Source organism: Rattus rattus, chromosome 6, assembly GCF_011064425.1.
Source record: "Rattus rattus isolate New Zealand chromosome 6, Rrattus_CSIRO_v1, whole genome shotgun sequence".
NCBI classification, from domain to species: domain Eukaryota; kingdom Metazoa; phylum Chordata; class Mammalia; order Rodentia; family Muridae; genus Rattus; species Rattus rattus.
Genome location: NC_046159.1, coordinates 3,653,050 through 3,670,198, shown reverse-complemented (window position 1 = coordinate 3,670,198; position 17,149 = coordinate 3,653,050). Strand labels below are relative to the sequence as shown.

General features: G+C 47.2%; 1 protein-coding gene across 1 annotated transcript in view; it reads right to left on the bottom strand.

The window, feature by feature from the left end:
* Sspn (sarcospan) overlaps positions 1-12,254 on the bottom strand; it is a 32,008-nt gene extending 19,754 nt beyond the window's left edge. Inside the window, exon 1 of the mRNA XM_032905405.1 lies at positions 11,994-12,254. Within this exon, the coding sequence (XP_032761296.1) occupies positions 11,994-12,191 (198 nt within the window). The 5' untranslated portion in view covers positions 12,192-12,254. The remainder of the gene's footprint in view (positions 1-11,993) is intronic.
* Between the last annotated feature and the right edge of the window lie 4,895 nt (positions 12,255-17,149).

Here is a 17,149-nt window from a genome sequence, read left to right as displayed (position 1 = left end):
TTCCTTTATACAAAACTGTGACTTAGAAAGATCTGAAATTTAAAAGTTGATTCAAAAGAGATTTTAAAAGCACCAAGAGGTTCTATTTTGTCTAATAATACCAAAGACTAAATTACATGAGAACTCCTTAAAAACATCTTAAAATACTGGATTAAACACAGCAAATATCCACTCTATTAACTAGCAAGGAAGCAAAAGTTGTGAGAAGCAAAGGTATTAAAAAGAGAGATGGTGCTTAGTGGGGGAGGATGTGGCCCATTCGCAGGTGAGAAGAGACTGCTTTTAATAGTTACATACAACCATGGTGGGTCTGAATGTACACCCGTGGCGGGTCTGAACATACAACCATGGCGAGTCTGAACATACAGCATGGCGGGTCTGAACATCTTTATAGGCATGGAGCCAAGAAACCAAGACTGCCAGGCGGGTTTGCCTTTAACGTGGCTACACCCTGGCAAGTCTACAAAATGGCTAACTACAAGTCCCAGAAGGCCCCAGAACTGAGTCTCAGATGATGGGGCCTGGTCGGGGTGGGGTCTCTGAAACTATTTGCATGATTCTGGAACCTATGAAGAGGGACATGAAAATGACCTCGATTAACACTTGATAATTTCAATAAATAAATTATGGGGTGTGGGAAATAAAGGGCAAATCTTTTAGTAAAGGAGACATAAAAATCAGATGGACAAATTGCAACTGGATCTCGGTTTTTATCAAACCGTAAAGAAATACAAGCTAATTCCTATTAAGAAATTAATTTTTGTGTGATATTAGAATTTGATTCTGTTATGATCTTTACTGTTTGACTTAAATAGCAAAATATTTGTGGATAGAATGATGTCAAGACTGGGGTTTACTTCAAAATAACTTTAAGGGGTTACATAGTGGATCATGAGAAGAAACAGAGCAAACAGGGGTAAATATGAGTTGATAATTTTCAGAGCTGGGTGGCAGAAACACAGAAGCTCATTGTCTCTTTTGGGTCTGCTTGGGTCTTCGTGATGGGTGTGCTGAGAGAAGAGGTTATATAAGCTTATAAAACCATTGGGATGCTGGGTAAAACCGAACTACGCGGAAGATACATTCAAGTAGGCCAGACCGAGTGATCACTGACGCCTCTTAGACGTTGAACTGGCAAACCGAAATCAGTTAATGTATCACAAAGAGTTAATGTATCAATGAAGGCCAGCACCTGTACTTTTGTGCTTATGTCCATGCCCTGCAAAAACCCCAAACCATAGGAATCCCTAGCGATAAGGGTGGAGTGATACGTCAGTCAGCAAAGGGTCTGACCTGTGAGCATGAAGACCTGACCGCAGCACCAAAGGTCTGACATTCCCGAGCTCAGACGTGAGGACTGCACACTTGACGGAAAATCGCTCAAAAGAACAACTTGTGGCATGTAGAGTCAATCGATAAGAATCACCTTGTTCGATCTTTAAAATATTATCAAGGGGCTTCTCTAACTGACGACGTCTTAAAAACATGAGCTAGCTGTAAGTGGACGTTAAGCCGTGGTAATGTTAGCATAACCCCGTGTTTGAGAATCTTTCAGTGTGAGGAGGTTAATGTCCCCAGCAGCTGGCAGTCTGTCCTGCGTGCCTCTCTCCACAACGTGGCCAGCCAGACACAGGGCTTTTTGTGAGGTAGGTGTGAGGCAGAGAGAAGGGGAGCGAGGGCTTCGGGGAGGTCTCGGCGTGGAAAAATCTGTGACGCACTAGATTTGATGACTGAGTGAGGATTATTTATTGAGGGCTGTGGGACACAATTGCTTTGGTTACCCAAAGCACGCTCATTTTAAAAATTATAGCTGGTCTCTCGGAACCATGAGCAAAGACCAAAAGCCTTCAACAGACATCCAATAAACTACTTTTCCAGGAGTGTTTAGACCATTTCAGAATCAGACTAGAGGCCAGGCAGACAGACAGACAGACAGCAAAAGAACCCGGGTCCCCTGAGACAGGGGCTCCCAAGGACAATGTCCAAACTTGGCCTTCCATGCAGTTCTCTTAAATTGGTCACCTTGACGCCTTCCCTTGTCTTTCTCACGGCCTTGAGTGTCCCTCCCAAGGTAACATCACTCTGCCTTCCCCTCCTCCCCACCTTTGCTTGCTCTCCCCAGCAATTCTCCTCACAGGACCTCAGTTTTTACTACACAGCTGAGCAGGAGATAAGGTTCAGCAGCCTGGGCCCAGTGGTCCAATCAGAGTCCCTGTCCTGACACCAAAGAAGGGCCAGAGGGTGACATTCTCCCCTAGTTATCAGAGTGGCTAACACAACAGTAATTCCCCTCTTTCTCTTGTTCCCTGTTATCATCTCCCACTCAAGAGAGGGCCTTGATCACAGCTTATCATATAGGAGTCGATAACGGTGATGTGACAGTGACCGCTGAATCAAACACCTTCAAAACAGTGTTGGAGTAAGAAGTCACCGAGGGCTTCATCCAGGGCTCTTACAGCCGCTCTCAGAATGAGAGTAGCCCAGCCAGGGGGCAGCTGCTTGTTTCTGTACTGACAGACCCCAGAGTTCTTCACAGTACTCCAGGAGACCCTTTATGGCTGATAACCAGTTACCTATAGGCCTTTTGCCACCTCAGGGGCATTCCTGTCCTCGATAGAGTTAAGAGCTTTGACTTCAAAGACATTACATGGGTGAACATCAACATTAGGTCAGAAAACCAAAGGAGAGGGCTGTCGAGGTGACCCCGTAAGTAAGTTGCTTGCATGTAAGCATGAGAACCAACACACAACATACACCACAAAGCCCAGCAAGGCCACATGTCCCTAATCCCAGAACTGGCAAGTTAAGGAAAAGTGGTCCCTGGGATTCACTGGCCAGCCAATCTAGCCTATTGGGTGAGCCTCAGGATCAAAGACCCTGTCTCGCAAAGTAAAGATTAGGACTGCATAAGACACTCAGTGTCAACTTCTGGCACTGCACACGCACGCACGCATGCACGCACACACGCACACCACAAAGGAGACAGGAAGGCCCTTGAACCTCAGCAGTAGTTGTGCCCCCTGTTCGCAACTGACTTGGGAATAGAGCCGGGCTGACTGCCCTGAATGGCTTTGTGTTGAGATGGCTCAGGCTCGTCAAGCACTCAAAAGAGGAAAAGCAAAACCTGCTTGGGGTGCTGCTGATGGACAAACAGAATCCCACAAGATGTCCTTGGACTCACATCTGAGCAGGCACTACCCAGAAGTACACCCGGACTGGAGGCTGGGATACAATGAAGTCCAGCAGGGAGACCAAGCTGAGGACTTGCACCACATTGTACAAACCGAAATACCGATGGGATTTTCAGTATCTACAACAAAAACTGCAAGTTGTAAAGATGAGCGGAGTGGTGAATTCCCTTGAGTTCCAGAACACTGAGGATCACCCCGGTTTATTTTCCTTTGCTGTGATAAAATGCCCTGACCAAAGCAACTTAAGAGAAAGGGTTTATTTTGGCTCATAATTTCGAATTACAGTCCATTATGTCGGGGATGTCATAGCAACAGGAGATTGAAGGGACCGGTCACATGGGCTGGTCACATGGACTGGTCACATGACATCCTTAGCCAAGAAGCAGAGAGAGACAAATGCTGGTTCTCAGCTAGCTTTCTCCATATCACACAGCTCAGGATCCAAGTCCAGGGAACAGTGCCAACCACACTGGGTCCGTCATCTTCCCACCCCAATTAAGGTAATCAAGATAATCCCCCACCCAGGTAGACATAGAGGCCCATCTCCTACATGACTCTAGACCCTGTTGAGCTGTGGCCCCACCCCTACCCTCACCCCCATGTACTCCATTGTGAGAGCTATGCAGCCAGTAAGATCCTTCAGTTGCTCTCATGACCACATTCACGAGCTGGATCCCTTTGATTTTTAATTTAACAGAAACTTGACGAAGATGTGATCGGTAACTGCACCGAGAGCAACCGCTCCCCAAACCCAACTGCTCCCCAAACCTATGACCACCATGCCATCAAAGCAACATAATCCCCAACTCTATCCTAAGTACTTAGGGCTATGCCCTTTGTAAGTGTAGCTCCCGCCCCTCTCCAAGGAAGCTTTTTGCAACACACAGAGACCATTGCAGAAAGCCACGACTAGTTAAGATGCAGGGAACAGCTAATCCTGGGGTGCTCAGACCTGTGGATACATCATCCATGACACAATGCCTGCAGCCAAGTGTCAGGGAACACCGGAAGAACTGCAAGAGAACCAAGAAATCTGTGGTGACTCCTGTGTGTCTCCTAGAAATGACTGGGAAGCATCACCCACGATACCTAGACAATATGGCTTCCTAAACAGGACCTGAACACGGACAATAACAACAGACATTGTATTTATACAATCATGCGCATGTTCACAAAATCTATACCTGTATGTAAGAATAACAATAAAAGGAAATGAGATCAGGAATTTGAGGGGGGTCATGGGAAGAATTAGAAGAAGGAAGGAAGGAAGGAAGGAAAGGCTAAATGATGTAATCATAGAAAAAAAACCCAACATCCTCCAAATGTTCCTCTAAGGCATGAGCACACACCTCCTCCCAGACACACACACACACACACACACACACACACACACACACACACGTGTGCACATACACCCCCCCCATGCAAAGCAGGACGGGGAGAATAACAAAACAGCCATGACATTCTAAGACTCCATCCAGCGCCACATTCTGACTGGCTTTTGTGATTAGCACTTCAGTTTGAAATGGCCTAGGCTCCCAAAATAATCTATACTTTCCAGTGAAATGGTACCAAGTTCAAGTCCAGTGACTAGTTTTCACTCTTGTCCTGAAGTTACTTGCAGGCTGGCTCTGGTGTGGCCTGTATACATCGTTATGTTGACGTGCTGTCTCCAGACACAGTACCAGCAAGCAGGGCTGATTAGACAGCAATCTTAATTAAAATGGCAAGGACAGCACTGGGGGTGGAGGGGGGTGAGGTAAGGACACCCAGACATTTCCTCAGAGCAAGGTAGAAGTGAACAGCCAGCGTATTGGAAACCTGTGAATGGCTACACCAAGAATTAGAGTGACCCTATTGCTCCTCTCCCAGAGAGCTTAACACAAGTGAGTTTTCAACCCAGGAGTCATTTCGTCTATTAGGGGAGGCCAATAAGGCAGGTGGATTCATCTGTTTGCTATTGCTACTTAGTATATTTTTAAAAGATTTATTTTATTGTGTGTGTGCACGCACATGTGTGTGCATGTGTATGTGAATGTGTGTGCCTGTGTGGGCATGTGTGTGTATACATGTGTGCATGTGCATGTGTATGTGTGTGCATGTGTGTATGTATGTGAGTATGCATATTCGTGTGAGCATGTGTATATGTATACATGTATGTGCACATGTGTGTGCATGTGTGTATGCATGTGTGCAACTGTATGTGCAGGTACCTCAGGAGGCCAGAAGAAGGTATCAGAACTTCTGGATCTGGAGTTACAGGCAGTTATGGGCTCCCTGACATAGGTGCTGGGAATCAAACTCTGCTCGTCTGAAAGAGCAGCAAGCCAGGGCATCCTCCAGCCTCAGGTCACTATAAAGCAACTTGACGATGATGAGTTAGCGTTCTGAATATTCCTGGAGCCCTGAGCCACGATGCAGGAATAGCAAATAAAATCTCTCTGTATTTCAGTGTCCAGCTCTGTGACTCTAAAATGGCCATATCCAAGTTTAGATAGAAGCTTTAGAAATAACAAACTTGAGAGGAACAGATGTCGTCGCCGTGTATTATGTGTTGGGGGACGCACAGTAGCTCCGTGGGCAAATAACATATTACTTCCCTTTTATCCTGATTACCCCAAAAGTCTATGTACTAGAATTACTCTTGCCAAGACATCAAGACTGAGATGATTCAGATGATTCTGGAGACGAACCTTCTGGGTGGACGTTTGGATTGGCACACGGGCACACGTGAGATGGCCACACATGAGATTGGAATCACCATCTCCTCACTATTGGAGGACCCATCTTTAGCGCTCTCTTGCTCTCGCTCTCTCTGTTTCTCTCTCCCTCTCTCTCCCTCCCTCCATCCCTCTCTCCTCTCTCTGTCTCTGTCTCTCTGCCCTCCTACCACCACCACCACCACCAAGGCTGAACTCTGTAAACCTGGATGCAGAGGCAAAACTTTCCCCCACACAATTCTGAACATCTTAGGGTTCTGGTCAGTCCTAACCTCACTCTTACACTCCTAGAATTCTCAAATACCCCATGCCATTCTCATTAAAATTAATTTTTATATTTGATGTGAGAACCTCACGTAGTACCAAGTTATTTTCTTACTAGTCATCTATTGTATGTGTTCCACGGGGATTGAATCAGCCCTGTAATTATTATTCCTTAGCTCCAGCAGCCCTGTGACAGTCGTGTAATAAAAGAATATTTCCCGCTGGGACTTGAGGTGCTGTGTTGGGTTCGGGAGCACATACTAAAGGTCCCAGTATGAAAAGCAATGAACTGCAGTGCACGGTGTTCCTAAAAATATTATTCCGGATTTAATTTTTCAAATGTCGAAACGCTTATGTGGAAGCCGGCAGTTCCTTTCGCTTTCTGACTTGATGGAAACTTCAGCCTTCTGTTCTCCCGGCTTCCTCTAGTTATAAACCATAACTGATACCTACACCTTCACCCTGACTTGCTATGTGTTCTAGCGCTTCCGGTGCTGAAAGTTCTCTCTGAAAATAGACAGTCGACCTGTCTACGCCATTGCCTTGTCTCCATCCAGATCTGAAACTCCGGAACGCACCTGTATTTCTAGTCCCTCAGAGAAATTTGATATTGAAATATTGAAACTTAAGAGGCATATTGAAATTCTTCGTGGATGTATTTTGGGACAGGGTGTCACCGTGTTCTCTAGACTGGCCTGGAACTTGCAATCCTCCTGCCTCGGCCTCCTCACTGCTGTAATGACTGGCATGTACCCCAACGCCCAGCACTGTTCTTAGAGTACCTGATTATGCCTTTCAGCCATTACAGATTCAGACTATGAGTTTCGTAAAGGATGTTGAATACAGGAAACATGGCTCCCTTTCTCTTAAGCTCTTGACTTAAACACTCTGACACGATCACTGTGACACACATCTAGGAGTTTGGGTTCCAGTGGGCTGGACTTGGGGACGATGGGCAGAGAGATGAGGTGGAAAGCTAAGCAGCAGAAGGCAGGGCGTGGCAGCATCCACCTGCAATCTCAGCCCTCAGGAGGCAGAGGCCAGAAGATTATTGTAAGTTCTCCCCAGCCTGGTCTACCTGGTAAATACAAACAGGCCAACTGGGCCCTAGATAGAAGAACATCACGGCGTCCTTGGGGAGGTGAGGAGGGACAGCAAGCTCTGAAACTGACTTCAAGACAGAGATGCCAAAGGAAGTAATCCACTGCTGGGCTCTCTGAGAGGTTAGCGGGGATCTGAAAACACCAGAGTTACTTTTCTAATGGGCAGTATTCATTACTATGCAACTGGAGATCTCCCCCAGCTATGGAAACGTCATTTTAGACTCACGTAGACACCCCTAACAAGTGTTGCTGAACAGAGAAAAATAAGCCCACGGCATCTAAATTAGAAGTGCCACAGTATTGGATCCCTTCACAGCTTAAGAAGTGAAACAGCTCGGGCATGTGAGACATGGAGAAAGGAGGATTGGGAGTGCGAGGCCAGACTTGGCTACTCAAAGTTCACACATGAGACCTGGCCTCAAAATCCAAACATAAAAGTAAAATCTAGAATGATGATCTGGTTCAAACACTAAACAGCTTTAAAAAGCCCAAGAAAGAGCATCTCTTTCCTAGGTGTTCTGCCCGCAGCCCTTTTCTCAGAGAGAACGCTCCTCTTCTTACTAACGGTGATGATTTACAACCTCTGCCATCTACAAAGGGCTCTGAACCAACGCCATGGTCTCCACTGCAGCCCCAGTCTACTTTTCCCTTTCCTATAGAGAAATCCTTAGTGACTGAAGTAAAAAGGTTTCGGCCGTTTGCCCGATTCAGGATAAGTAGAGTCACGTTTATGGACAGATACAGTAGAGGACCGGAGGTAACCTAGTTGGTTTCCCAAAATTCCACTGGACTAAAATCTCTGAGCATAAATCACCCTCTTAAGTCTCTAAGCACGGGGTCACTGAGCAACTTACACAGGATCCGATCAAACAGAAGCCTACCTGTGTGGATTTGCCCAGATATCCAAATTGTGTTAGGGAAATACCAATATCCACACCTGAAGTTAAGGAGAGGAAAGTCTGAGAACTGAAGCCGACCCCAAGAGAAGAGTCTCATGGGAGGCTCCGCCCACATTCGGGGAGTGGGCGTGGCTCTGTTCAGCAGTGGGTTTGGTAGTGTGCCCTCCGCACAGGGCGACTTCTCAGGGTCCCCTAGTATAAACCAAATTAGAATCACTCCTCAAAGAGGAAAAATGACCCCTGGGAGATCCTCCCCTGCACGTTCATTATCATCAATCTCCAGAGAGATTCAGAACGTACTAGGCTGATGTCACAGTGCTTAGGTTGCTAAATGGTGCCTTGGCTGGGAACAGAGAAAGGCGAGATAGCCAGACTCCTTTGGGGCTCACAGCGATCTGTGAAACACAGAGTTTTAAAAGGGACTGTTCTGCCACCCGGGAGAGGAGCCAAGGGTGCTCCAACCTTTAAGAAGTCCACCATCAATGACTGTTCCCCTAACGGCTAAAGCAGAGAGGTAGATCACTACCTGCTAACTATGGGCTGGCACTGTGCCAAGGGCTTTACACAGAATAACTTGTTGAACCTGAGGGCTGGAACTCACTGTATTATCTCAATAAAGAAACGGAAATCAGGGCTGGGGAGACAGCTCAGGGTGAAGCACCTGACACACAGATACTATGGACTTGAGCTCCGGTCGCCAGTAGCCAGGTGCAAAGATCAGCGTTACTACAAGAGTCTGTGACCTCACCATTCCATAAGCAGAGACGGGGACGCCCTGGGGGCTCCATGGCCAGCTGGGCTAGCACACTAGTTTAGTGAGAGACTGTCTCAAAAAACAAACAAAAAAATATGGAGAAGTGTTTGAGGGAGACATCACAACGTTGCCCTCTGACCTTCATAGGTGTGAACCCAATGCCTTCCTTCTCAGCACATGAATATACTCACGAACACACACACACACACACACACACACACACACACACGCCCCCCACCCCCAAATTGAAACCTAGAGACTTTAAATAACTTGCCCACAGTTATTCAGCAAATAACATCTAAGCCAGGACTCAGCACCAGGTGCGGTGTTTACACACCTGCCTCCACCATCTGTCTCTCCCTTCCTGACAGCCAGGAAGAGTGCCCGGAAACCAACCACGTGGTGTGGACAGACACAGGGACCCTGTGTCTGAGAGACAGGGACACACCGCCCACAGCCCTCATCCTGCTGAGATGAGACATGGCCCCACATGGCTTCTCAGAAACTCCAGGGGAGGGGTGTTTGGGGCAGTCTCTGCTAGCTCTCCTTTCTACCCAGATTCTCTACTGAAAGAAAAGCCAAAGAGGACCACATTCTATGGGTGAGCTTCAAATCAACCCTAGTGTAAAGAAGGAACGGGAGAAGAGAGCTCTCCACCGTGTGAACTCTCCTCATGCCACACCCAGAGAGCCACCAGGAAGCTCGCTGGAGCTTTTGACTCTTGAAGCTCCAGGGTTTGTGCGTCAGCCATAAACAGTAGGACACGATTTTGTCCCCCTGATGAATTCCTTTCTTTGGAACTGGTCTTTCCGAAGTTGAAATAAAAGCCAGTATTCAAAGCCAATCTCTCTCCTTGCTGTTCCCTTTGTCCTGGCCTTCAAGGACAGATATTCTCCCCTGGAGTATGTTGACAACCATCGAGGCGACCAAAATATCCAGTACGTCTAAGTGAGAGGTTATTTTTAAAATCATTTGGCTTAGAAAACTCCAATCACGATAATTTCAAGGGAATTCTCAGTACACAAATTAAACATTTGAAATTACTCTGCAAAGAGTTTGTGAGTTTGAAATAATCGTAATTTAAAAATATCTGCACCTATGCATATGCATCAGGTGACTCCGAGTTTTCTATCCTATGCAAAGTTAGTTTGGTGTGTGTGTGTGTGTGTGTGTGTGTGTGTGTGTGTGTGTGTGTGTGAATGTGTGTGAGGTATGTGTGTGTGGTATGTGTATGTATGTGTATGTATGGTATATGTATGTATATGTGGTTGTGTGTGTGTTGTGTGGTGTATGTGTGTGCATGTGTGATGTGTGTGTGTGTGTTGGTGTATGTGTGTGGTATGTGTATGTGTGGTGTGTGTATGTGTGTGTGTGTGTGTGTCTGGTGTGTGTGGTGTTGTGTGTGTGTGTGTGTGTTGTGTGTGTGTGTGTGTGTGTTTGGTGTATGTGTGGTATGTGTATGTATGGTGTATGTGCATGTGTGTGTGTGTGTCTGGTGTGTGTGGTGTATGTGTGTGGTATGTCTGGTGTGTATATGTGTGGTGTGTGTATGGGTGTGTAGTTGTGTGTGTGTTGTGTGTTGTGTGTGTGAATGTGTGTGAGGTATGTGTGTGTGTGTATGTGTATGTATGTATGTACATGTGTATGTGTGTATTTATATGCATGCATATGTGTGTGCATGTGTGTGTATGTGTGTGCATGTGTGATGTGTGTGTGTGTGTTTGGTGTATGTGTGTGGTATGTGTATGTGTGGTGTGTGTATGTGTGTGTGTGTGTGTGTCTGGTGTGTGTGGTATGTCTGGTGTGTATATGTGTGGTGTGTGTATGTGTGTGTAGTTGTGTGTGTGTTGTGTGTTGTGTGTGTGCATGTGTGTGTGTGTTTGGTGTATGTGTGGTATGTGTATGTGTGGTGTGTGTGCATGTGTGTGTGTGTGTCTGGTATGTGTGGTGTATGTGTGTGGTATGTCTGGTGTGTATATATGTGGCATGTATGTGGTATGTGGGGTGTGTGGGGTGTGTGCATGTGTGTGTGTGTTTGTGTGCGCGCATGTGTGTGTGTGTGTGGTCAGCAACTGCAATGGTCAAGGTGAGATGGAAGGCCAAGGGTCCATGCTCATGTCTCCTGACTCTGCCACGTTGACCCTCTGGGCTTGAGGACGGCATTTACTGTATCTTACTGGACTTCCTCATGTCCAGAAAGGCGTAACAATCCCCACCGTTGCATGGATCAAATGCAACAGCCTGAGAGTTTGGCATTAGCTTTAAATAGTAAAGTAAGTATTAGAATCGCCAGAATTCGACTACAGAGAAGCCAGCCTGGCCTTTGATTGCTTTCCCAGCTCACGACCTTGGGCGGGGCCAGCCTGGTTTCTCTAACTTGAGGACTGTCCTATAAGATGTGGAGGTGCAAACACAGGGAAGATCTCTGGCAGGGCGGGCACACAGTAGGTATTCTGTATGCCGCCGTACCTGTTTCACTTTCAAGAATTCACACACACACACAACTCAGAGCACCATACGTCTGGAGTTAGTATAATCCCAAATGCACTCTGCTGTAGCCAGAAAAGCTTTAGCCCGAGTTACACTGTGAGGATTAAGGCTGTGTTCTCTATTCTCCAGCCCAGTCTTAGAAAGTGATTTCACAAAGCCTACAAGGAACTGTAGTTTAACAAAACCAGTGTGTCAACTCCAACGTAAGGTTTCCTACCCTGCTTTTCAAAGGATGGACTTCACTCTGTGCTACTTATGAAGGCAGGCGTGGGGCCTGGGACAAGGACCAAGCCACACGGGGTGGGCCTGCAGTTGTCATTGAGGCTGTGCAAGATGTCCACAGGGCCTCCCCAGTAGATTGAGTCAGGGCCCTGGGAGGAGCAAGAAGCCTCAGGCAAGAGAAGGCCAGAATCCTGCCTTGATTGGGGGAGCCCAAGTGTGCCCACAGTCAGTCTCCAAGCAGTTAGGGGTGCAGCCAGGGTGGGGGCGCATGCAGCTGGGTTAGTCTCCACTCCACCATGCGGCTGGCATGCCCGCTGGTGCTTAGACTGAAGAACAGACTTGATGCTTACAATGATCCCAGCCCAGAACGGAGTGTCTCTGACTAGCAGGGAGGGGCTGATGCTCGCCATGAGGAAGCCCAGCACCGTCACCGCGATGCCCAGGGCCAGCTGCAGCAGCGCCAGCAGCAGCGGGAAGCGGCAGCCGCAACAGGTCCTTGCCTCCTCCTCTGCCAGCTCCTGAGCCCCCGGGCCCGGCTTTCGCCCCATGTTCCCGTGGTGGTGCCTGCCTCTGGGCTACGGTGCTGGGCCTGCCTGGTCTGCTGTTGATCTGCTGTTACTGGGCTGAGCAAAAGTGGAAAACAAGGGCGAGCCAGGAGCCGCTGAGGGGGACCCGAGGGGGGTCGCCAACTGCCAACACACAGGGACCTGGCGCCCAGGGCCTGTGTGATGGGAATGCCAGCCTGCTTTGCTTTTTGGTTTCCAGGAAGTGCAAGACAAAGTGATGAATGCTGAAACCGCATGTGTTTAATTAATAGATCACTGAATCCAAAATGGGCTCGGCTACACTAAAAGCTGTGGAGTCATTGACAAAAGTTTAAATTGAGCTTTAAAAAAATTCCGTAATCCAACTGACAAGGAAGGGAGGGAGGGTGAGAGAGAGGAAGAAGAAAGGAAGGAGGAAGGGAGAGAGGGAATAAAGAAGTAATTTGGGAGGGAGAAAGGAAATGAGGAAGGAAGAAGAAAGGAAGGAAAGAAAGAAAAAAAGCAGCAAGAGGAAAGAAGCAAAGAAAACAGAACAGAAAAAGAAAATGCTTTTTTTTTTCTTATTGAGGTAGTTGCTTTCAAAATGATTGTTCCTGGCCGGGTGGAGTGACTGAGCAGGTAAAACCTGCTGACCTCAGTTTGATCCCCAGGATCCAGAGTGGAAGAGTGCGGATTCCTCAGAGTTGAATCCCAGACCTCTAAACGTGTGGCTCTCATATCATACACATGGCTGCACACAATAATCATTAATTAAAACTTAACAATGAAATAATTGCTCATAGAGAGGTTGAGCGACTCATGACACCTCAAATGTGCGTTTGTTTTTAAAAGCTCTCTGTCCCCATCTGCATTCTGAGAGTGCCAGCAGCCCCGACCTGGTTCAAACTTGCTGGATATCCACAGAAGACCGTGACTTCTTCATCCTCCTATCCCTACCTGTCAACTCTGGGATCACAGATGTGCACCACCCCTCTTTGAAAGCTATTATAATAGTGTCTTAATGAGACTCAGCTTTTGCCTTACACTTTTTCTGTACACCAGTGAGATAAATGCAGCCCACGAATTAAAGTCAGCAAGTCAGAAAGCAAAGCAAACTTTCAGTTTCCACTCAGGATGGCCAGAACAGTGCTACACTTACCGGAGGCTCAGTACAGCCCAGGAAGGCCACCATCAGGGTTGCAGTCATAGTACTTTGAGAAATTCCAGAAGAGACAGATGAAAGCTGGTATTAAAACAGAACATGATTCCCACTGACATGGACAGCCCAGCAGACATGAATCTAACAGAAATCACAGTGAGCCGGCAGATTACCTGTAGTCAGTTCCTGATTCACCTTAACAGCACAGCTTCTAGTTGGGCCTAGTAGGCCTAGTTGGGCCTGGGACTGCAGCAGGTGGTTTGTAAGTTCAAGACGCAGATTTAAGGGAGCATGGGGAAATCTGCAGAGTACTTGTTTGTGGAACACACTGTCAGTGTTGCTGTCTTAGGGCTTCTACAGCTTGGTAAGACAGGGCAGCCAAAAGCGGCCTGAGAGAGGAAAGGGTTATTTTATCTAGCAACTCTCAGGCCACAATGTATCAGTGGGGAAACAGAAGCCTTAGAGGAACACTGCTTATTGGCTTGCTCCTCACAGCTGCTAAACTCTGTTTCTAAAAACAGAAACAAAGTTTGTTTAAATAAAACTCAGGACCACCTGCCCCGAGAAGGTGCCACTCCCTGGTAAGCTGGGACATCCACACCAATCATTTACTCAAGAAAAGACCCCTCAGGCTCACCCACTGGGCAGTCTATGGAGGCACTGTCTCAGTTGGGGTTTCCTCTTCCCAGATGACCCTTAGCCTATGTCTAGTTGACAAAAAACTAAACAGTACATCCTAGGGCCATGGAGATGGCTCAAAAGCTACTCTTGCAGAGAACCTGCTGATCTTGCAGAGAACCTGCTGATCTTGCAGAGAACCTGGGTTCAATTCCCAGGACCCATGTTGGGCATCTCATACCTATTTTTAACTCCAGCTTGTGGGAAGGCATCCTTGGGCACTTCACACACATGGTACACATTCATACATGTAGGCAAAACACTCGTGCACATGAAATGAAAGGAAATGAGTTTGTGGAGCCACCTCTTTCTGAAGAAACGGGGCAGAAAGGAAAATAGCCAATGGCTACTGGAACCACATAGAAGTATACAGAGCTTCTCTTGTTATGGCTTGAATCTTAAATGTCCCTTAAAAGTCCATGTATCAAAGACATTGTCTCTTACCTTTGACACTAATAGGGAATGGTGGAGCCTGTAGGAGGTGAGGCTTAGTGGGAGGAAGCTGTGTCCCTGGGGCACGCCCTTGGCATAGATACTGGGACCCTGCCCTTCCTCACATTTTATTGTGTGGGAAACTGTATCTGCCTACCTCAAGTTCTTGTCCTGGTAGATTTTGCCACAACAGACCCAAAGTGTCAGGGCTCAGTGACCATGGTGATGCCTCTGACACAGTGAACAAAAATAAACTTTGTACCTCTTAGGTTGGTGTTGCTCCCCCCACCACTGTCTCCCACCCTACCCCACCCCCACCCTCCCGGGAGATATTTCAGTTCGAGTGCTGAGAAGGAGGCTAATGAAGGAAGGCTGTGGAGAAAGCTCTTCTCTGGGGGATCTTCTGGAATATGTACCCAAGGAACGCAGCATCAAGATTTCCCTTAACCAACACAGACCTTAGGTACAGAACCACAGCATTTCCACGTTCCAGTCCACAATACGTTCTGTCGTTTATCTGGTAATCGTGAAAGTTCCAATGTGTATAAGCCATCATTTTCTCAAAATCTAAAACTCCAGTAATAGTTACGATACCAGTAATGCCTGGGAGGTAGGGTGTGTGTGTGTGTGTGTGTGCGTGTGTGTGTGTGTGTGTGTGTCTAGTCTTTAAAAAAACTGTTTAGTCTTTTAAAAACAAACCTGTAGCTCTGTAGCTCAAACCTGCATCTTTTATTCTAAACTTCTCTTGTTAATTTCCACTTATAGTTGAGCTGAAAATCTTGGGGTTTTGATGGCATAGATTTAATTTATATGTGCATAAACAGCTGCTCATGCTAAGGAAACACGGTACTCTGGGCATAGATTTCCCCGCCATTGTGCCAGGGTGGTGAAATAAACTTGGATGAGGAGTGTCAGCCACGAGCCCCATGAAGAGATGCTATGCACTCTTAGTAATGTCACCCCATACTGCCCACCTCAGTGAGGGAAAGTGAATGTCCTTTTAAAATTCATTTGTGCTTGTACATGTTCATCTGTATGTAGGTGTGTGTGCAAGTGAAGCTGCAGTAGTAGGCGCACATGTGTGTGGAAGGCATACTCCAATCTCTCTCCACTTTGCTTTTCGAGGCTCTCACTGAACTTAGAACTCACAGGGTCAGCCACGCCGGGTGTGAGATTCCCCCGGCCTCTGCTTCCCATGGTGAGATGTGTGGCCTGACAATACTCACCTCAGAAGGTTGGCAAAGTGCTGGTCACAGTGCAGGAGGCATGAGAATAAGGAGTCCAAGGCCAGCCCCAGATACATAGCAAGTTCCTGGCCAGCCTGGGTTATATGAACACCACCTCAAAACCAAACAAATAACAAAAGAAATGTTTTGATCTAACATTGATAGTTAATCTGCACTGCCGGTCTGACTAAATTTAGACTCCCCTAGGATACACAGCTTTGGGTATGACTGTGAAGGGATTAATTGTGTAGGGAAGATCCACCTCAAACATGGAGGTGGATCCACCTCAAACAAGCCATTCCTTGGACTGGGGGCTCCAACAAATAAAAAGAAGAAAGGGGATTAAGCACCCTCTGCCTCCTGTCTGGACACACTGTGAACAGATGCTCCACACCCCCAGAACCATGATGGGCTACACCTGTGGACCACACAATGATGGACTACACCTGTGAACTGCAACTGTGGACTGCACCTTGATGGACTGCACCAGTGGAACACACTTGTGGACTGCACCATGATGGGCCACACCTGTGGACTGCACCTGTGGACCCCACCTGTGGACTATACCTGTGGATCACACCTGTGGACTGCACCATGATGGATTGCACCTGCAGACTGCACCTGTGGACTGCACCCTCAAGCAAGACAAAATGAATTCTTTCCCTCAAGATGCTTTTCTCAGGCATTTTGTTGCAACAATGTAAAAAGAACTACCATGTGAATATTGAACTAGACACAGCCAACTTTAACAGGAGAAAATTCACAATTCTCAAACATTTTACCCCCTAACATACTATTATGGATTAGAGACATCACTGTTTTTGACACCTAAATTCTCTCATATCTTCTCTCTTTGTATCAAGAGATGACCAGCCCAACCTTGACATATCTTGAGGCATATTCATGGCCCAAGAAGGGGGCTTCAGCTTAACATACAACAAATCAGGGCTACCCTGCCTACTACCGTGGGCTCAAGGGCTGGGTCTCCTCCTGCTGGGAGCTGACTGGTGGGGGTTCTTTCCCATAATTTAAAGGGAGTTGTTATGACAGGCAAGGATAGAAAATAAGAGAAAAAGAGGGGGTGGAGGCTGCTGACATTACTTAAGCATTGGAAATCAACTGTGCCTGAAGCTAGAACCTTCTGGAGCATCCCCCGGGGAGACCGTCTGGTACCACTGTCCCCACAGTACTTAGGATTTGGGACTTCTGGTCCTAGTTGATAAACAGCACCACTGGAAGCTGGAGTGGCTTCAACAAAACAGCCTGGCTGGCTTGAGAAACTGGAACTTCCCCCGCAGCAGAGCTCAGGTATGTGCAGCAACACTCAGGTGTGTGCTCGAACACAGCAGGCAGTCTCCATATACCTGACAGGTAGTCTCCATATACCTGACAGAACCCAAGAAAAAGAAATCCTATCTCACTTGGCTTGGGACTCCAGAGGGTTTCCCTAGAAGGCTCTCTTCAGCTCAGACCATGCTGGATGCCAG